A 22,490-nucleotide genomic window follows, 5' to 3' on the forward strand; every position below is an offset into this window, starting at 1 on the left:
AGGCTCCTGTGTGCTGTCACAGCGGAGCCCGATCCACTTCTGACATTTTAAGTGATGATGGTAATATGTATTTCTGCAAAGTGTTTAAGAGCGTGTTTCCTTACCTGTGGAAACACAGTAATATTTTATCACCTGCTTTGCAGGAAAGGGGGCCAAAGAATAACAGTCTTTAATATTTTCATGTTTCCTCTGCTACTGTTTATTTTCCTGTGTGATGCCTGACTAAAATGTTTGTTTAATGTAGTCGGACAACTCACCTTACCAAGGCAGCACTTAAGCTGACGGAAAAACCTCACATCTGCTTTATTCTTTCTGTGAGTGAACTAAACTTTTCCTTATTTCAGAGTAGGATGCTCATATTAAATTGCTGGAGGAAGGCAATGACTTTTATGTATTTATAGTCCTATTTATTTTTTAAAGTCAATCTGCTTCATAATTTACCCCATTTCCAAAGGAAAGAAAGAAAGATGTTTAACAAGGACTTTTATTACTTGCAAAAGCTTTTACTTTCCTGTGAAAGCCTTGTGAAAATAATAGTAATAATGTGGAAATTTCTCATTGGGTTTATTTCTGTTAATTATTCCTCTTTTTCTTCTTGGGGGGGGGAAACCCAGGGTAAAAAACTCCCATCATAAATATTACTCATAAGGCGTGAATGTTTTGATAGTGAACTGCTGATCTTTTCCATGAAATGTGAGGCACAGTTGGGATTTGGTTGGGGAAGGGGAGATTATTTGTTCACCCCTGGTGGGGTTTCATCCTCAGGGATACGATTTACACCCACAAATTTGCAGTGAGTCTAATGATGTGTTGCAAATGGCATGAAAAAGGAAGAAGTAACATCAACAAAGCAGAAAGGATGTTGAAAATAAGTATATGCCAGTTAAGTGCTAGTAGCTACGGTTGCTTTGTCTTAGCCAGTACCAGATAGTCGTCTGCAAATGAGCACTTGTTGTTCTCTGGGTCCAACACAAAGCCCCCTGAACTCAGGGGAAGGATTCCCTTCCATCTCAGAGATGTCAGACTAAACTCCCCCAATGAATATCTGAAGTAGAGCTCCTGGCTCTGTCTTAACTTGTGTTTACCAGGTGGGAATTTTGTTTGATTCATCGGACTCCTTCATCGTGCAGTCCCAGCAAAGCACTCAAACACACACTAAATCCATACCCATGGGTAAACTATAGGCATTTGTGTCTTGGAATAAGGTTTTTTTGGAACATGACATCTACAAGGCTGCTAACTAATGCAATACCTGTCGTTCCATGAGCCTGAAGGGACACCGGTCTGGATGTAATTCCTACAGTCATCTAAAACAAAATCATCGTTTGCTTTGCTGCTGCATCTTGTCATGAAAATGTCCACCAGTGCTCACCATCTCCCTTGCCTAATTCTTTAATGTGACAATATTGACAAGGAGAAAATGTCTACAGAGTCTTCCTGGATCTGTGGAGGAAACGCTGGCTTATCTTGTGCAAAGCCAGTGGTGCAGGAGATTGATTGCTGGTTAGTGCGATGGTCAGGTGTATTTAAAATAAGCTTTAAAAACAGTGGTTTATGTTTAGCAAAGGGTGGTGTAAAGTTTGCCTTTCGTACCAATCAAAGCCACTCCACTGGAGAGGACGTACACCTCGTTCAAAGCAGGGGTGGTCCAGTTGCTGAATTTCATCAGGATTCCTCAAGAAAGAGTCAGCATCAGGTTCTAATCCAGAAAAGCACTTAAACTGACCTCCATATAGCTACTCACATGGATAAACACCTGGCTAGAAGAGTGTATTAATTCCCAGTAGAGCTTAGGCTGGAACCACAGTGTGAAGATGCTGAATTACTGCAGACACCATCCATCCTGGCCAGTCCCCATGGGACTGAGCACCACCTACACCAGACCCTTCTTTGCCCCTCTTGCAGGGTAAGAGAGCAGACACCTTCCACGACCAAAAATCTGGACCCCAGCAGAAATCCCACCAGCACAGCCATCTGCCAGGGTATGTGAGAGCTTAAACTGGAGATTAATTTCTCCAGCTAAGGGATAGTTCTGTCAATGAAGATGATGGGAGTTGTTCCAAAGTAACTTAGGGCTGGATTAAGTCCATAGACATTTCGGTTTCCATCTCACCCCCCGCTTCACCTGCACATGCTTCATCATACAAAGTAAATGAGTGTTTTTCGCACTCCTCAGCAAAGCGTCTGTTGTTTGTAAAGCGCCTGGGTATAATTGTTGAATAATTTTTTATTTTTCCTTCAGCCTCTCCTATGCTTTCTCAAGCATAGTTGACTGATTTTCTTGTATAGTTCTGATCTTCTTGGAACTTCAATACCAAGCAGACTGGAGAAGTCCATCGTAACAATTGCAGCTATTTCTGCCTATTTGTGTCGAACATGGCTATATATTCTCTGGTGTTTTCATTCTAAATTCAAGTGTAAACTTAAGCAGAACCCAAAGTCAATGTTGACATCTCGTAAACCTCAACATCAACATTTTATCTAATGTGTGTGTGCATGTGTGGAAGCACATGTTCCTGCATTAGTCATCCTTGATACTAAGCAGTTCCTTCTGTTTGATGTTTTAAACAATAAATTATACAATATTTCCAAGATTGCTGTTGGCAATAATTACTGGTAGAAAATATGTTTTCCCCATAGGAAATTACACTGCTGTTTGGTATTATTAGTTCTTAGCACTGTTTTGTGACTCTTTCTGAGGAATGACAGAGATTGCTTCCTCAAGAGCAAAGGATAAACTGGAAAGGAAACCAGTGTCACTTAGACTCCTCTGAAGAACCTTACAATAAGATGGGCAACTTACCAGGAAAAAAAAATGTGACGAGATAGTAGTACATTCCCTGACGAAAACTTATTTTCGAAAGTTCCATCTCTTTTTTGCAGGGCATTTCAATTTAGCATGGGAATCGAACCTAGAATTGATTCATCACTTGGCCATTTAAACAATTTTGCTTTAGAGTTCAGAGGACTTTTTAAAGAATCATACTAAAGCATGTCAAAGTACAGATGAGCTCTGTTGCACGTGGAAGTAGTAGTCCTTGGCAGTAATTGTCCTCCTGAAGTCAACTTACTTTCTTCTTCTACCCTCTGCTTGTAGTCCCTCAGAAGGACAAGCAAAACTCTGCATGCGTATCTGCAACTTGACGTTGAACAGCCATGGATGTAGAAATAGACTGTAAAATCTGTGGAGCAGAAATTATGTTTTTCCTAATAGTTTGAATTGTCTCTGACAGCCTGAAGCCAACCCTGACTGGGACCTTTAGCACTCCCACACAGTATAACTAATTCTGACTGATCCGGTCAGGCAGTCAGGTAGGGCTCTTCCTTTTTGCTACAATTGCCATCATATTATCAATTTACTTGTATGTTGTCCGGTTTACCTTTACAGAGGCCGGGAATGGGAATTAAAGCTTGCCAGTGTTTTGCATATTTAAAAATATTTCTCAAGTGTTTCGTAATACCAGATTATTGTGAAATTATCTTCCTGCTAGGCAGATTTACTAAGGGAGGTGTCAGTGAAGCCTTCTGGGGGAAGCAGACTTAAGAATTTGTGGAGGTTCCATGGGAGTCCCTTGTGTCACAGAAGAAAGCATCATTTCAGGCTTTTCTATGTGCTGTACTGCTGGTACCTGACAAAATGTGTCCCCAGTCTCTACTGTGGTCCTTAGCCAACACAAACAAGAGTCTAAAGTAATAGCAATAATAGCAATTAAATGGCAAATGCTGAAACAGCAGATGTGTTCTGTGAAAAATTGGACAGTAAATGATAGTTTTGTAAGGCAGAGCATCAGAACTGTCCTGGGAAGCTGCAGTGTCAACATGGGAAAGAAAGATGTATGGAAACAAACTATAGAGAGTGGGAGACTAATGACAGTGTAATGAGGTTGCTTGTTTTTCACAGGGCATAAGACATGGTTATTAAACCCACTGTACTTCCTCAAAAGAATATTTGCAAGTGTACACAGGTGTACAGAGGTTGGAGCACTTTCAGTCAGACCAATGTCATGGGAGCTTTGGCTTCCTTAACCATGAAAAGGTGATTAACGTTGAAACATTTAGTAAAGAAGGCTTGATAATGAATTTAAGGGGAAAGATAAAAAAATCTTCAATATCATTATGAGCAAAAGTGTGCTCATGAAGGATCAAAAATTAAGGTAGATGAAGAACTTCATAAGAGAAAAAAGGAATACTGGCAGGAAGATGGTAGATGAGCTGGGTGATGTGCAGGTAATGTAAATTCCAAAAGTATGGAAAATAAAGTAGTGTTGCAAGCCTTTAAAATCACCAAAATTATTAATTCATTGACGTAACAGGCATAGGTGAGAGAACTGTCAGAACGAGAATATCAAGATGAAGGGACATAACTTGCTTGGGAAAAAAGAGCAGGGAGAAAGTAGGAGGATGGATGGACTTTTCTTTACATCCAGATATTAAAGACCTGTTGAATATTATGTCCACCTAACCATGACAGATGGATTCAAGAGTCTTTTTCTGAGAAAATTCTGAGCCATCCAAAATGCAGTGTGTAGTGTGCTTGATGTCTGTAGAGGAAGGAATCCAGCAGCATACAGACCGTTCAGCTAGTTCTCACAATGCCTTTTATATACGTACATATACAAAGCAGAGAAAGCAATTGGCAGAGAATGTATGGCAGTTTGATACAGAGAATCTGAAGGTGAGAGGCAGACTGGCTGAATATATTCACAAAAGGATAGCATTTGTGCTAGGACAGAAATACTTAACATGTCTACAACATAGAGCTCTACTCATCCACTGATCCTCTTAAAATCCTGTCATGGTGGGTGGAGAGATATGGCTAACACTTGTCTGTTCTATCTAGGTGACTACTTTAGGATGAGATGAACTGTGTTTTTTCCACTGACTGTGAAGGAAGAAAAATTAAGCTTTAGATATCCACATTTAATCAGGTGAATCCCATCACAGATATCAAGAAATTGTGACCTTCAAGGAAAAAAATAAATAATTAGACTTGTTTGGACTAAACAAGAGACAACAGAAGGACATGGTAAGAGTTTTCAAGTAAAGGAGAATAATTTTATCCACATGTCCATGGTAGGCGAGGTAGCGTGTAATGGAGTACATTGCAACAAAGGTCATTGAGATTAGATTTTAGTTAATGATAAGAATGGAATTCTAGACTGGATTTCCCAGGAAGATAATGAGACGTATCATCTGAGCTTCCTAAGGACAGGATGGATAAGTGTCTGCTGAAAATGACACAATATAATTGCGTCTTCTTAAGACAAAAAGACCAATGGAGATCCCTTCCAGCCCTGCAATTTCATACACACTAATTAAAGATGCAAGAGTAGTGTCCAGGATTGCAGAACTCTAATAAGGGACAGTTTGCCGTAGTAAGAGCCAAGCAAAACAGATGAACAGATGCAACACAGAATGTTTGAGGAAACCAAAATATAGGCAAAAAATGTCAGGCATTAGTTAAAAGCCAATCTGAAAGTTCAGAAAGTGTCTGATTGAATGTCTGAATGAATCTGCCTTCTGCAGGTTGAATGCAGGATGCAGAAATGTTATCGTAGGACCTGCCAAAGATAGGTAGGTTACCTCTAGAAATCAGCTAAATGAGTATAGGACTCACGGTAGCACTGGAGTGTGATCATCCACACTGTTTAATTATTAACGAATTTTCTGGTATGGTTTTAGCCTTCTCCAACTAGCATTCTCCTAGTATTCAGGCATGGTTCAGGAGTTAGCACTGCCATGCACTCTTCCCAATAAGCAATTCGGGTAGAGGAAAAATGTAGTTCTGTGAAAACAAGCCATTCTATTCCAGTTGGCCTCAGGGCCACCAAATAGTTCCTGGCTCCATTTAGTAGAATGGTGCAGATGTAGCCCATATTGACACCTGCAAAAGCAGGAACAGTTTGATTGTTGGAAAGCAGTTGTGAGAAAACAGACTGTAGAAATCTGGTTTCACAATTGTCAAAGCAGAAGCTGAGAAATTGGTAAGTTAAAGCAAAAGATGGTGCATTTAATGTTTGAAGGGGGATAAGCTACACTAGGAAAGGCATTTTACCAAGGTGTTGATCAGTGAAAAGAGGAAAGGCTATCAAAAGCAAGCCAGTGTGGAAATACCTTCCTTACAGAGTGCTGTTTATGGAACAACAGAGCAGATTCTTCTACAACAAATGAGTATTTGACAATGATAGAGCTAAAGGTAGATGGGAAACCCTCATTTTCCAAACCATCAAGAGGTGTCTGGAAGAACTATGCTATGCCCTGGGTTTAAGAGTAAACCTGTAAGTCTCTAACATCAGGGAAGGCAAACTGATAAAGAACTTTCCTCAGACTTTCATGTAAGAAATGTGAACTAACCAAACAAGTTGCAGGCACTCCTCAATTTTTTAACTGAATCTAGTGGAATTGATGTTCAGTACTTGTGACTCTGATAGTACAGTACTAACCTAGCAGGATATTTTCTTAGAGATGGTGACAAATACTGTTCAAAAATTAGTTCAAAATTGGATGAATGTAAGCATTACGATACTGAAATATACTGTTGAGTTACATAGGAACTAATATCTGGAAATTATATCCAAAGTCCATCCTGTCCAGTCTCTCATTTCCAACAATAGTCAGAACAAAATGCTTCCAAGAAAGGAGCAAAAACTCTGTGGTAGAAAAGTCTGACAGTTAATAAAGGCATCATCAGACTGGATATAAGGAAGAAATTCTTTACATTGAGGGTGGTGAAACACTGGAATGGGTTGCCCAGAGAGGTAGTGGAGGCCCCATCCCTGGAAGCATTCAAGCTCAGGTTGGATGGGGCTGTGAGCAACCTGATCTGGTTAAAGATGTCCCTGCTCACTGCAGGGGGGTTGGGCTAGATGACCTCTAGGTGTCCCTTCCAACCCAAAGCATTCTGTGATTCTATGATTCTGTGATCATCCTTAGAGGTAAAGGCTTAGAGACCTGAGGCTTTTGTAGTAATATGTAGCTCTAAATTTTGGTTGTAGTTTGTTAAGAGAGTTCTAAATATTTGTTGACTTCCAGTGTCTTTGTTGTCACTTGCTAATTTCTTGGCCCTGAGAGGTTCTTACTGTAATGGGCTGTATCATATGTGCTGCAGAATGGATTTGCTTTTACAGGTTCTGATATTTCTACCTGTTAATATTCCGTTGTATTACAAATTAGTTGCAAAAGATTTTTGAAGAACTAAAGGGATCTCTTTTGGGCCTGGTTGCACTTCAGAATTGTGTTTTTTAATCATAACGAGCTGTCTTTTATTAAATGCTTCAAACACAGGGGAGGACAGAGACCAGAGACAAATAACCAAGTGTTATTTGACTGAAAAATACATGAATTAACTAAATGACATTCAACCTGGGAAAATGAAGCTAATAGAATACGTATGAAAAAAAAAAAGATATCTAAAACACAGGTCCTCTGTAGTTGGGGAACAGAATCAAGGGAGCCAGAAGTAGCGGACGGGTGAGGGAGGCCAGGAGGAGTGATAAAAACTTGCCATGCCACAGGCTCCCAGAGTACCCTGTAGAAGCACAGAGAATACCCACAGCCTGCACCATGGTCACGAGAGGATCACTGGTTCTTACAAACTCCTCCAGTTCTAGCTAAAGAAAGTTTATTTGTTTCTTGATGAAAAAAAGACAATACCTTAGTATCTGGTGGCCTTAGTAAGCCAACATAAGAAGTGTCTCCACTCTCTGTATTCATCTGCTTGGGGGATTGGTTGGTCAAAACATGGTAAGAGCAGTGGCACCAGATCTGCGTTTGAGAAGCAAGGGCTGCAGTCTCCTTTTCCTCTGAATTTGTCCACTCTGGACAATGGTATAGTATGTTCTTCCAAGGTTAATGCTGTTGAAATTGTGCTGTCTGGACCATGAAGTAAAAATTTGGCTTCATGTTTCTCCCTGAACCCATTCCAGAGCATAGCTCCTACTAACTTACAAAATAGAGCAATATTTTGATGTGTGGGACTTAATAAATTTACACCTACAGCCACAATCTTGTTGATAGAGTCAACATAATCTGAAGCCAACAGCAGTACAGAAATGAAGTGAGCTCGGGTAACCCTTTGTAGTCTTATGTTTATTTTAATCTGGTGAACAAGCTATTAAAGAATGTGTGTGTGCATCCATTAAAGTGTCCAGATTGGGGCTATCTTCACAACCACTCATTTTTGTTGGAAAAGGAACTATTCTGATTATTTCCTGAAATTCATTAGCCAATGAAGTTGAAAATGTTTTTTTTTTTCTTCGTTATTGTTTCTGTTGTTTTATTAGTAAGGCATCTCTTTCTGTCTATTCTTTCTGTCACAGTAAATTCATCTCCTTAAATACAATACTGCTTTTACGTAATTAAGATACCGACTACAGAGCAAAACCACACAGAACGAGATCTAGTCACGGCAACACAACACCGAGCTGATTTTTAAATTAATCGAGGCTATCTATATCTCTCAAAGTTTTTCAGGGTTAAGTTGGAAATACTTAACCCTCTTTTTTTTATGGATGTGCGCACCATGTGTAAGTCATTTTTTTAAGATTTCTTTCCATACAGACATGGTTCCAACTCATCTTGAATTTCCCCAGACAACATAATGTGACCCCTCAGTTTCTAGTGTGAGTTTGCATTTAATCTAGTCCTAACCTAATCTTTTTCTTGCAAATAAGCAAGCAAATGATCTTTGGATATTCAATAATCAAGCAAGAAGTTTAAAGACTTGAGGAAAAACGCGTATTTCATTCCAAGTACAGGAAATCTCTGTATTGCTTCAAGAATCAAGTATAAGGAGAAAGTTTATCTGTCCCCAGTTAGAATCATGTTTCTTTCCTGAAATTAGCACAGCTTTCCAAGTTCCAGCATAGATCTGTGGATATCCATAGAGTCAACTGACAGCCTACTGGTTTAGGATATAGCTCTAAAATCTTAGAAAGTAATAATAATGCTGCTAGACATGTGTTTCTTCAAAATCAGGAAATCTTCTACTTCATACATTATTTGCTTGACTGCATTGTGCATATAGCTATGTGTTTGAAGTTCAGCTCAATAGATACAGGTATTCATCTACCAACTGGCTAATTGAATTGGTGGTTAAATAGCCCTAAGCAGTGAAAAGCTTGATTGATTTCAGTCATTATTGTTTGTGAAAACTAATAATTTAGTTGAAGGATATTAAGTCCTTGCTGTGACACTTCAGGTTAAAGAGCTACCAATGATATAAAGCACTCTTTTCTTTTCTGGATCCTTGATTTGAGCCCAATCAGAGTTCCTCTATCACAAAACCCTCACAAATAAATCAAACACATTTTGGCACAGTTTGTCGTCTCTGCTTAGCAAATATATGAGACTAAACTGACACTGATCCTTAATCACCTTTAATCCATGGAGAGGGAATGATCCTACCAGGGCAGGAGAAAGGTCATTGGCAGGATCATGGGGAGAAACTAAGTTGGCAGTTAATTTCATAAGCCTGACCTGGGAATAAATAAAGGTCTTCTATTTTCTAGGTGATCTGTGTATATAAAAGATCTGCATATAAAACGTTAGGATATTTAAGAAGGTATTTATGTGTTAAAAGCATGATAAACATGGTATTTGTCTGTTAAAACTTTGATTTCACTTTTAAGCTCTAAGGCCGTATTGTTTATGATAATTATATAATTAACAGTAGATTTTTTTCATTATTAAACTCTGGTGACCTGGTTATGAATTATAAGGGGTATCAGCAACTTGAGATGGAATAGAATGTAATAAAAATGCTTTGGGGTTCTACAGCTGTCACCAGGTGCATTGGCCAGTTTCTGTAGGTTTGCAACCAATTTTCATGGGTTTTTTTTTTTTTTTTGAGAAGTGCTTTTTCTTTCCTAGTTGCTATGTGAAAAACCCACATGAATGAATATTTACAGAGGCCATGATACTGCAAAGACTCACGTTATATGCTTCATTTTCTGTGCTTTGGAATATCCCACTGACCCAGGCCGACTCAGTCCAGCATATGCATAAGTATGGATTTGAAGGAATGGGATTAGGCCATGAAAAGTAAGAAAAAAACTCACTGAAACTGGCTTTAGGCTGTTAAAACAGATAAACAACTTGAATAAGCAGAAATATGTTAGCGGGAAAAGCTAAAGAGCTTCTGTATGTTCCTTTCCTAGAAATCCTAGGCTGATTCAAGACCAAATCTTTAGGACCCTGTTTCCTAGGTGGGAACTGAGAGTGCAGAGGTACTGGGCTTTTGCCATGCAGGCAAAGGATGAGAAAAGAACAAACTTTGTTCCTTTCTTCCAAAGTCTTTTCAGGAGAAGACTGCAGTTTATGTATCCTCAGTGGATGGAGCTGGCTTCTTGAGTCAAATCTCTTCAAGCCAGGATTTAGGATTCAGCTCCAGCCTTGATATTGCAAACCATCCATGCCAAGTGCTCTCAAGTCATTGTTTGGGTCTCTGAGTGGAGTTGTGAAGCACTCACATTCATGTCCATGAGAACTCCTCATTTTGGGGTCTGAATACCCCAGGTTACCAAAGGAACCAATATATTTGGCATCCATCTCATTTACACATCTCGTCATAGCTGTGCTGTGATGAGGTTCTTCAGGCGCCGAATGTTTTCATGATTTATCACTGGTTCAGTTCCTCCTTCATCCGTCAGGCAGAACTGGCTTGATTTCAGTAGGAGACTGTATCGATAGCACAACTTTTCACAAAGCTCGTGCAAACACTGCATACACCTTCATTTTATGAGAAGATCAGCTTATTTCAGTTGAACCAAATATCAGTTAGGGGTTGATGGAAGACGTACCTAGTTCAAACTACAGGGCAGTTCTGATCCTTCAGATATTTAACATCATCACTTTAAGCATTCCTGTCAAAAGCAAAGAGGCAGCAGATCATATGCAGAAGTGTATGTGTGCGCAGTATTGCGTCCTCCAAGCCTTTTGTGTTGGCTTCACTAAGCCAGCTTAGAGAAAGATTTGAATTTCAACAAGCACAGTTTTCTCACAGAGACACATCTTGACTTTGGGTACTTACAGCCTAATCCTTAGCTCTGTTTTTGATGTATTCTTCATCCGATAGTTTTGAAGATTTTTGTTATTTGCTAACTGTAAGATGCAACACTCAAGGTAGTAGTGGGCAATTCTAAAGAGACATAATAATTTGGCTCTGTAAATTTCATTATTGTTAAAGAAGTATATTTTTCAAGAATTGCTAATCTTTATGTTTACACAATGCTTTCCACTTCAAGTATTTTTAAGACAGTCTACAAAAACACTTCATTGCCATTGCAGCCTGAAGCATGTTTTTAAAATAAGGAAACTGAGACACACAGATTTTGTAATTTGCACAGGGTCTCAGAGGACTTCAGTGATAGTTCAGAAAAATTCTAGGCCTCCTGACCTTTCATCCCACATTCAGTCTTATCTTTCACATGTAATGATTTCTCAGAATACTAATTTCAATCTTATTTTGTCTTTACTAAACCCCAGATATTTCCTTCTTCAGCGAGTAGTGAGATAAAGCAGTGAATGTCAAACAGATTGAAGCTACACGTTCACCGTAACTCCAGCATGGACACCAAGGTTGCAATTCCGATACAACTTCCACACAGCCCATGATGGGAATTGTCCATGCTTGCATTTTGAGCCAGGGTCCTGCAGACTCCTGGATGTGCTTCAATTTGTGCAGTGGCTCATTCTGCAGCTGTCAGTGGGACAGCTTCATCGCTCAGGAAGTTCAGCACGTGGGGTCTAGGTTGCATTTTATATTGTACTTGAAATCGTGACAGTCAAAACCAATAAATATTTTTCCAGGACTCTTGGTAGTGATTCTGGGAATCTTCAGAGATTTTCAGTTAAAGCAAGCATTGGCACAGGTTGGAAGTTTTTTCCAGAGACTGCAACACCAGGTAGCAAGCACTGACAAGGTGATCACACAAGATGACCTCCCGTTGCATAGCCTAGTGAAAGATTTCAGAGCCTATTCATTTTGTATGTCTCAGCTTCAGGTTGTGCCCGGTTCACAGTCTGATTTTCAGAGCTACTGAAATGCTTATAGTACCAGTCCTCAGGAGCCTTTTGAGATGGCTGTCTAATTGCACACAAAAAGCAAGTGAATTCTTCTGAGTTATTTCCTTTGAAAAAGCAGCTCGGTATTCATGAAATAAGGAAATAGAACAAGGTTTTTTGAAAAGGAAAGAGCTAAATATTCAAAAAATGCCAAGGTTAGCAGAGAATAGCATTAGGAAATAGCAGAGAGATTTCTCCCTGAACTTGTGACTTAGCTTTTGAGAAAAATAGCTTTTCTGAAGAAGCCCAGTTTGACATTCCACAGCAGCAAGAGAGAAGGTTACTGTTCCTAGAATGGTGTCTCTTTCAATATAGCTTTCCATAGACATTAAACATCTCACAGTATAATGTGCACTAGAGGGAAGCAGTAGACATAGGATATTTTGACCTTAATAAAGATTTTTACAGTATCTCCCATTATGTTCTTACAACAAAGTTTGGGAAATATGACATACCTGAAGCAACTACGAGCCAGATGTATGGCTGTTTGGAAAATGGGATTCAGGAGGATTTTTGGAACTGGAAGGATGTAGCCAGTAGGGTTTTGTAACAGTCTTATCTTCGTTCCTTTACTTTTCAGTAGTTGTATTAAGGATGTGACTGACAGATTACAGTGTGTGTTTACTGAGTTTACAGATAGTACACAGATAGAATGTGCTGCAGTTATGCTGGAGAGGGGCAGGATCAAAATGACCTTCACAAGCTAAGAGAAGTGGTCAGTCAGGGAGAGGAGAATGCTGTCATTCCTTACAGAGCCAAGTTGTTCTGTACGTAAATTAATACAAGGTAAATCACTGGTTAAGCAATAGTTCTGCAGGAAAAAATGCTGGGAATATCATGGGTCACAAGCTGATGTGGGTTAACATCTCATGTTGTAGAGTGACAGACGTGATTTTGGTACATACAAAGAGGTTCATGGGCTGAAGGACCTACAGCTCTGCTGTTGAGGAGGGAGACACACACCAGCATAAGCTGAAATACCCTGTCAGTAAAATTCAAGAGAGAGATGAGCTGCTGGACGTATCCAGAGGAGACCAAGCAAGAATGGTAGTGGACCCAGAAAACAGTACCTGAAAGGAGATATTGTTGGAAGTATAAGTTATCTGGCCTTCATAGATACTTGGCCTAAGATTAGTTACATGAACTGTATTTACAGTTGGGGGAGCTTAGGGCAACATACTTAGATGTGAAGGTGGCAAATAGGTGTGCTTATCAGTTTCCTGTGGCAGTAAGGCTCAGTTAATTGCATGTGACATTAAAGAAGTGTTCCTTTTATTGTTTTGCATTTTATTTTGCTGTAAGAGAGGGGAAAACAGTGTGTCATGAAGTATCAAGAACATGATGGCAACAACACATCTTTAATTGTACTTCTTTGACTGTTCTTACCACCATTCTCAGTTTTACGGTGTCCTGCAGAGGTTGTAACCACCAGCATACGCAGTTCGCCACATGCGGTCGTGTTATGTGATTTATATAATTGCATTGCAGAATTCCGTATTACCATCCTCTTATTATTTATGAAACTTAATATATGATTTTATTGGAATTTCGAGTAAATGTGCACAGTGAACAACAGTCATCTTAGAGGTCTTTGGATTCCATTCCTTGCATTAATTTAGAAGCTTTTAGGGGAAAAGAATACTTTGGTTTTTTGCTGCCTGTATGTTGCTTACCATTTCTTCAGTTTGAATTTCATTTGCTAGCGCGTTGATTTTTTTCTCTCTCCTCTTTAGGTCTCTCTCACATTTCTCACTGCCTGGCCCTCACGAACTGACTAACGTTGTGTCCTGTGCAAGTGCTATCAATAAAGTACTTATCCATTGACCAAATCATTAAGAAATAAGTTACCCAGGATTTTAATATGAACCTGGACTAGAATTTTAGGCCAGGATTCATCCTACCTCAGTTTAGGCACTTAATTCAAGTTAAGGTCTAAAAGCCTTATCACTAAAAAGGGTCATCTTGCGAGGTAATTTAACCCACCCCAGAAATGACCAAATCACCAGGTGTGTTCAATGATTATTTATACATTTTAATAATAACCACTATTTTTTTTGTATTATGATGAAGCCAGACCTTATTCCTTGCTGTGATGAAAACCATCTAATCTAATCTTACCTAATCCTAATCTTTTTTCTTTGCTTCCAGACTATTTCTTAACACGTTACAACCGTTCATTTTACAGCTGTTTAGTTTCAACCAAAGTTTATTGTGTGAAATGTAACAGAGAGCTTTTAGAAGACCAATAATTTTTGTCATCTGGTTGCGTTTATTGAAATGTTCAACAAAGTATAGATCCATAAAATGCTGTTCTCCTTTGTAAAATCAGTAGGGATTAGACACTTTTTAACTGCCCAAACCACCGGACAGGGTGATTCTTATGTAGCAGGATTGTTATCAGCTCAGCAATTCTGTATTTAAGGTTCTTCACAACTCTTAAATGTACCTTCTAGCCCTGATATATTCTGTATTCTCCACTGTTGCTACTGTCAAGAGAAACTGTTGTTATTGCCAGAAAAAGATCATAGAGAGCAGAAACCTTCTGAATGTTTTGAACAGGAAAGGTGCATGCAAAAAAAGGAGAATCGTTTGGCTTGCAAACAGTGTAATTATCTTCTTTAGCTACTCCCTTAGCCTGTGCAAATTCTGCTGTAGGCCTCTTGTTTCTGATATACCTAAGGAATATTTTATTGTTTGTTTTTAAATCTTTTCATGTTTGTTCTTGGAAACCTACTTTTGCGCTTTGCAATTTCCTCTTACTTAACGCCTGCTGAAGTTTAAGTTCCTGTTTATTGGCTTCCCTAGGATCATGTTTCCAAAATTTGAAGGATTTCTGTTCGGTAGAAATAGACTCTTGAACCTTGCCATTCATCCGGTTTAGCTTAATCCTGCCTTCCTGGTTCCCTTTCTTGCAGAGTACACCAGCCTTCAGGGACGGTTCCTTTTAAAGTACCATCCTTACTGCCTTTGCTGTCTTAGAATTTTACTTTTAGGCTCTTTATGACTAACCTAAGTTTACAAAGTATGTGAATTCTACTTCATTTCTTATTTCTTACTGCAAAAAACACACGAGCAACTCAGAAATATGAGCAGAACCGACCAAGAGCAAGAGGTAGGACAAAGAAACCAGTAAGGTGGGAGAAGGGGAGCAGGGGAGTATTTACTGTTCCCACTTTTGCTGTATGACTGAACTGAAGGTGGAGAGCTGCCTGCAGAATCCCAGTAAAGCTGAATGAACTGGTATGTGTCTAGTTCTGCACTGATGGCCACCAGTATTTTCATCCCTGCCTACCATCCACTGCTGATGCTGCAAGTTAATGGCAAAAGTTCTGACTGTAGGTAGGCTATCCACCATGTCCTACTAACAAGAACCTTATTCTGGACTGGAAAGTAAAAGGCCTGGCATGCTAAAATCCTCATATAATGGGATGGGTACAAGTGCTATGGCCACAGATACCCTGCCAAATCCAGGCTCTTGCACTTAGTACCTTGTGAAATGTTGTAAATCCATAGTAAGTCACATCCATCACCTGAAGGACCAGCACCTAGAGTAGCAAGGCGGCTCTCCACATTCTGCCTTTCCTTCTGACACAGAGCAGTGCTTCTGACAGACAGCTTCATTTATAGGTAGGAGTTTTGAGCATTAAAGTCATATTTGTCATATTAGAAACAGGAATCAATCTGAAATTAATGAAACACCTATGGAACTCCTCATTGTCTTTCATACCTCTCATTTAAGGTTTTCCTAGATGATTTTTGAAGGTGCATTCTAAGATGTGCGTCCTTCTAAAACCAAAAACGTGTAATGCATCAGTGTTTGGAGCTGAATTGAGAAAAAGATGACCGATGTCAGGGCATGAACTTAACAGTGCTGTAGATGGACAGACTTTTGCCAGCTGCACCACAGGATTAGATGACTGAGTTGCTAGACACAAAACTGCATGGAGACCCCTTTGCCCAATGGAATACGATGGGATCAGCAGATTTGCTGGATTGTCTCTATGATGTGACACCTGCAACCCTTGCATCTTGTCTAGGAAAGGAAGCACTTGCTCTAGCTGCGTTCAATGTTTAATTGAAAAAGACAGAGCTCTGCAAGCATATAACTGAATAGCATCTTCTTTGGCTGGCTCAGAAGTAGATACTTTCTAGGATTTTTTTTTTTTTTTCCACTTGAGAGCACTGGCTTTGTCTTTCAACTTTTGATCTCTGGAGCCATCACTCATTTCTGGTGGCGTTCCGTTTCCTGAGAGCACTGCTGGAATTCAGCCAACTCCCATGTTTTGGTCACCACCAAAGACCTATGTGATTGCCATTTCCTCCCCTATCACACATTGTGAGAATGTATTACTCCCGCCTCAGGGCAGTATCAGATCCAGCACTGTCATTAACTATTTGTGCACAAAACTTCATTGGTTCAAGTTTAAAAAATTGTCAGGGTCTTTCCGTTTTCTCCTTTTTTTCATGAGAGGATTTGGTATTTCAGAATACTTTCAGTCATTCTAGGACCTGAAATCAAAATGCTTTACGATACTTTAGCCATTCGGGGTCTTCCATTGGTTTTGCAAACTGGTGAGAAAGGAGAAGAATATTGCCCTTCAGTGCCACATCTAGGTTATGAATGTCTCTATGATCCAACAAGCATAGAGGCTTCAGATTATGAGAACAGGAGGGGCTTGGCCATTTTATTAGCACAGTAAGCTGACTGGGCAGAAAAAAATGGTAAAAGTGCTAATTCTTTAGTGATATCTGCACATTTCTTCACTGATGTCAGAAATGGATAGCCCCTATTAAAACTGTGTAAGTGTGAACACCCTTTGGAGGACCTCTCACTTTCTGCAGACATAATGCAACATTGATGGTCATGTAGCAACTCTTGATTCTGGACTTGGATATATGAGGTTTATCCTAGCAGCAAAACTCATCATCTAACAGGTGTGTGCTTGTTCAAAGCCACGTTTAGGACCGAGCACTGAAATTTCTTGCTGAGCTGCTGCAGGTTCTTTTTTAATAGAAGCCAGGCTAGGTGGACACAGTATGATCCTTCTGTGTCAAAATGTTTAGATTTATGAATATTTAGGCATCCAGGCAAACTGACCCACATTTCAGAAGTGCTTAGTTCCCACTGCTGCCTAACATACATGGCACCTGCTGGAACTCAACACCTCATAAAATTAGACTGCTTTTAATTAGGTGGCCAAACTTTAGACTCAATCATTTTTGTCTCTGAGATGGTATCTTGCAGACCAACTCACAATAAATTGCACAGAGCCATTTTTAATACTTTACATTCCAGAAAGGTTAGGCTTAGACATTTAGTGTCCAGTCCAGTCCTGTCTGGGTAAGTACCATCAATATTATGCAGCTCTGCAGTTTACAGCAATGCTTGTATTTGCCATTGTTTTTATTATGTGTTATGTTGAATATTTGAATGACTTGCATATTGAAATGTCAATAATTTCATAGTTTGTTGATTAATAGTGCCTTTTAATGAATGCTTTGCATTTAAAAGCCCACTTCTGTGAACACTTCATGGGTGTTTTATCATGCTTACCTTTACCTGTCTAAAAGTATATAGTGAAAGGTAGTCATCAAAGTTCCTTCACTAGTCAGTAGAGAGAGAGTCATCACCATGGGCTGATGCAGTCTGTAAGACAGATGGAGCTGTGTTCCAAAAGGGCCTTTCCTTTTCCATTATTTATGGAATTAATTAATGGGGGGTGACTTAATTTAGTCTCTATGCCTTTTTGGTAATTCAGTTAGTTGCAATAAATTCTGCCATTTCTGTCAGTGGGGTTCTTTTCAGTGGGGTTATCAAGATGATGACTGCTCTAGGTGCCTTACCTTTTTGCAGGGTTGGGTTTGTATTATTCTTTGTAAAACATTTCCAATGAAATTACATTATTGAATGTTTCTTTTTCTGCAGCCAACATCTTGTATATGGCAAGCCAAGAAATGATGAAGGTTGTGGAGAGAGACAGTACAACCATAAAGCAAAATTTAAAGAAGGTAACTGTTTAATCCTCAGAGTTTTCATGAGAAGCCCACATATGAGGAAATGTTGCATACAGTTATATCTGTGCAAAACCAGAATTTCAGCAGGCTTGATTCTGCTTTTATGTTGGTGTCATTCCGTTGACTTTGGAGAAGCTGTTAAAGGGGTCACTGATCATTAAAGTGTCATTGATCCACACCTTTGTAGATGTAGCATTCACCACTATCGGTTGTAGTATCCCATCTGGCATGTTTTCCTTGGTGGAGAAGGAGTCTGTGTTCTGGCTAAGCCTGAGATGTGGTTCCCAGTGAGGCCAGGAGTTACCTGGGTTCTGATCAGACAGGCAGATGGCCAGCCAGGATGTGAGGGCGGGCTGATGGACCAAATCCTCTGACTTTGCTGCTGGACAGGTCAAGCAGAACATGGACCATCTGTGTTGTGTGGTGTCAGTTAATATCATGGGATTCCGCAGGCTTGATTTCTCCATGGCATCAAAACAACATAGAGAGGAGTCAGCAAAATTATTATGGCTCCACAGTTTCAGCCATTCAACTGTAGCATAAGAGAAAGATGGAGAAAGTGCGTTCCTCGGAGACTGGAGCTACTGCTGTACAAGTAAATGAAGTAGTTTTGCGGACCTTTCTCCTGCAGTGCACTTTCTTGTCCATACGGATTTATTGTTGAAAGAGATCCTGGTACGGTTTTGGTCTGGACCGGTAGCATTCTCCCAGTCAATTCCCAGGCATGGTTCAGGGGTTGGCATAGGCTTAAACTGTTCCTAACTGGAGTTTTGATGTGGTCACCCTGTTTTGGAGACTGAGAGAATTTAATAGTGTGGCCATGGTCAGACAATTCTGGATGGCTTATGAGCCAGAAAACTGTCACATTTAATAAATATTATTGGTGTAGCCTCTCTGTGAGTAGATAATCAATATAACATATTATTCTACTGTGTCCCCTTCCTTCCCTCCATTTTTTTGTATCATCCCTGTCTTTTTGCTGGAAGAATGATTCCAGCACTTTGCACTGGCAGAGATTTTCCTTGGAGAATGGAATTTTCTAGGACAGAGGTCCTAGATCTCTGTAAGATTATTTTGTGCCTTGTAAATAGATATGGTACAAAGTTCACTTCATAAATCAGTCTGTCTTTTTTTTTCTGTCTGAAAATTGATTTATTTTTTTTGCTTATCCCATTTGCCTTTTCTGTACTTTGAAAGGTATGTTCAGATGTTTCAGTTCTAGCTTTTTTAAAGGCATTGAAATAGCCCATGTCAACAAGCAACACGACACTGCATTAGGCATGCCTGGTTTTTCACATTTTTATTGCAGAGCATTCGAAGTTCTCCTGCACTTCAGGGAGAATCTCAGTGAAGCAACTGAAGGGCTGATCTTGCAGACTGCAAATATTCTCGTCTTAAACAAAACTTTCCATGGACTGATCCAAAGCCCAATGAACTCAAGGAAAATGGTTGATTTTACTGACTGAATCACCTCTCCAAGAGTCAGGGAGCTGCAGGGTCTGCCTGTTCCTTGAGGGAAAAGGAGCCGTGAGCCGAGGGTGACCCCAGCACAGGCAATGCCCTCACCACGCAGGGTCTAGTTCCACAGCACCCAAGCAGGGCAAGGTAACAGGGTCTATCAACTGCCCCAGACAAGGCAAAGCAATGAACCAGGTCCAGCATCCCTCCAGAGAATCCAGTTGGGAGAAAAGGAAACAGGGCCAGAGACAGGACTAGAGACAAGGCTACAACATGAGTCCAAAGTCCATCCAGGAGATATGGCCAAAGACATGGTGGAAAGCACTCTGCAAGGTGGGATCCATCCAGGTGACAGCCTATGTACAGTGTAGGTCCAATGTCAGTCTAGGACACAGGGCCAGGGCCAGGGCTGGAGACAGATACTCCTACAACATAGCTTGAGAGGCAGAGACTAAAGGCAAAGGACAGAGATGGAGACCCTGGACCTATGGGCACAAGAGTGTGCATCAGGGTCCCGGGTGAGGCTGTTCAGGCCTGCTAGTGCCCTGAAGCTGAGGGTAAGACTCTGCAGGTTACCGTGTTAGTCAGGGTACAAAAGCAAAGAGTTTGCAGGATCAGGACTTCAGGTGCTTTTGGAAATTTTAATCACAATCACACGTGCTTGAAGTTAAGCATAAAAGCTTCGCTGGATGAGGACAATAGTGGTGACAGTCAGCTGCAGCTCCAGTGACTTCAGGTGATCTACTCAGATGCTTCACATTACAAAAATACTGATTTCTTGTACTGAATGAAGGCCCATAGCCAACAGTAAGAATTTGCAGGTGTCCTAGTCTGCTTCATTTGTGCTTTTGTTGACTCTGTCAATCTAAGCTTGGCCTTGGCAGGCAGGAGCTTTTTAAAACCTGTGTTAACTTTCTTTTATTGATTCTTCTATGTGCTCATACTTTTAAAGTGGCAAACATACTCAAGAAAACAAAAAGCTGAAGCAAGCTTATAAGCAGTTGGCAAACCGAAGAAAAAGCAGGTCTAAAAATGAAGCTAAATGCTTCTCTTTTTTCACCTTCTAGTAATTTCTGGGAATGTAAGAATTAAGGAAAAATTTTTGAGTTGGCATTGTGTTAAATTTGAAGCGTATTGACAATAAAAATGGCTTTAACTTATAAAGGTTGGAAGTTTATAAAAACAGGAACTATAGTGCAAGTTGCTATAGAACTGGCAAGCTGTCACTTCAAAAAATTTATACTGTTTAGTAGTCACTGTGATCATATGCTAAAAGCCAATCTTAACACCTGACTTTGCCAGCTGCTGTGGAATAGAAAAGTTATTTCTGGATCTTATTTGCATTCTGTGATCTGAAGAAGAAGGAAGAAGAGACACTAAATTATTCCAATCTTTCCATGCTCAGGTTTAACTATAATTATTACTAGTTAGGGACCAGGAGAATTTTTACCTCCAGACCCCAGATTCTTAGTCTAACAATGCTAATTGCCCAGATTTATGTTGAAAGAATGGGAGCTGGAATATTGTTTGGATAATTAAGTGAGATATTTCACTTATAATCTTCTAAAGACAGAAGTTATGCACGTTAAATAGCAGTGAAACTGTATGAGGAGGATGGAGACCTGTCTTCTAACAAAGTAATATATGAGAGCATTTATAATATTGGCTCTAAAGCTATCAGTCTGGATCGAGCAGGACATGAATGTAGGCTTCTTATTGCAATGACACAGGGGATTCTAATGTAGCACAAAATCCAAAAAAATAAAGTAGAGGAGACATAGAAGATTTGCTCAGCTCTGATGGTTAATTATCATTAGCTGGTTGTGTCTAAGCCAGCTGAGCGACGTTCTGTCACTGCAATAACACCAACTCCCTTTCCTAACAGAAACTGGAGGCAAAGATACTACTGTACTAGAGGAAGTTTATTGTCATTCTTGCACAAAAGGAAGTGGGTGTCATTCCCTATTCTTAAAAGATGGATCAGCACTGAGCATCATGGAGCTTTTACAAATAGAATGAACATTTAAAAGCAAAGGGGAAAAATGGTTATGCTGGGTATTCACTAGCATGCCTGTGGTGGACAACGATATTCCCATATAGAGGCTCTCTCCAATACTTAACTTTTTAAGTCTGCATCATGCCACATCGACTGCTTTAAGACTTAGCCTTATTGACTCTTTTTCTGTCAAGTAAACTTACAACCCTGTTGTAACCAAGAAGATATTGCATTAAAGGTTAAAACTAGTGGGCTTACAGAGGGAATTTTGCTTAAAAAAAAACACCCCTCAGATTTTATATTCATTGAGATATATTTTGCTCATTCCTTGCGTGTAATACACAGTAGTCCTATTTTTAAGTGTAGAATCTGCTCCAAAGCCCATCTAAATCAATAAGACTTCAGGAAGTCTTGAATCAGTTTGGAAGGGAACTTACTGTAGTGGTTCCTAATTTCTTAAGACCATAAATCATCTCCTCCAGCAACTGAGAATTACGATTCTTTTGGTTAAAGTGTTAAACCAAAGAAAGTTTATATGCTCCTTGAGTTTAGTTTTGCCAGTGGTCTGGTGTAGCAGATAGATCAATTGTGTAAGGAAAAAGGCAGGAAACATCTGAAGTAGAGATACAAAGATGAAAAAAAAATTCTGTTGTCTGGGAAGAATAATTTCTAATCAAATGGGGAAAAGTATGAACTGGAAGTTTATGGACACATGAAACTATTTTCGATCAGATTGAGGAAGCCTCTATTGTGGGTGGCTTATAACCACCCATATATAGATGGTTAGGTGGGGAAAAAAATAAGTTTTGAAAAAATTAAATTAATAAAATATGTTTACCACTTCCTGCTTATTTCAATGGTGTATTTAGAATTTAAAGTAATACAAGTCTATAGCACATCAGTAATACCACAGAAAATGTGCTTTCCAGGAGTGTCAACTAAACAGCGATATGCAGAG

The 22,490-nt window shown here is 39.6% G+C and overlaps 1 protein-coding gene across 1 annotated transcript in view; it reads left to right on the plus strand.

Annotated features, from left to right (window-relative positions):
• LDAH (lipid droplet associated hydrolase) overlaps nt 1–22,490 on the plus strand; it is a 130,465-nt gene that overhangs the window by 96,370 nt on the left and 11,605 nt on the right. The window contains exon 6 of the mRNA XM_009642527.2: nt 17,990–18,072. Coding sequence (XP_009640822.1) covers nt 17,990–18,072 — 83 coding nt within the window. The remainder of the gene's footprint in view (nt 1–17,989; nt 18,073–22,490) is intronic.

The sequence above is a fragment of the Egretta garzetta genome, unplaced genomic scaffold (genome assembly GCF_000687185.1).
Source record: "Egretta garzetta isolate BGI_Z169 unplaced genomic scaffold, ASM68718v1 scaffold87, whole genome shotgun sequence".
Lineage (NCBI taxonomy): Eukaryota > Metazoa > Chordata > Aves > Pelecaniformes > Ardeidae > Egretta > Egretta garzetta.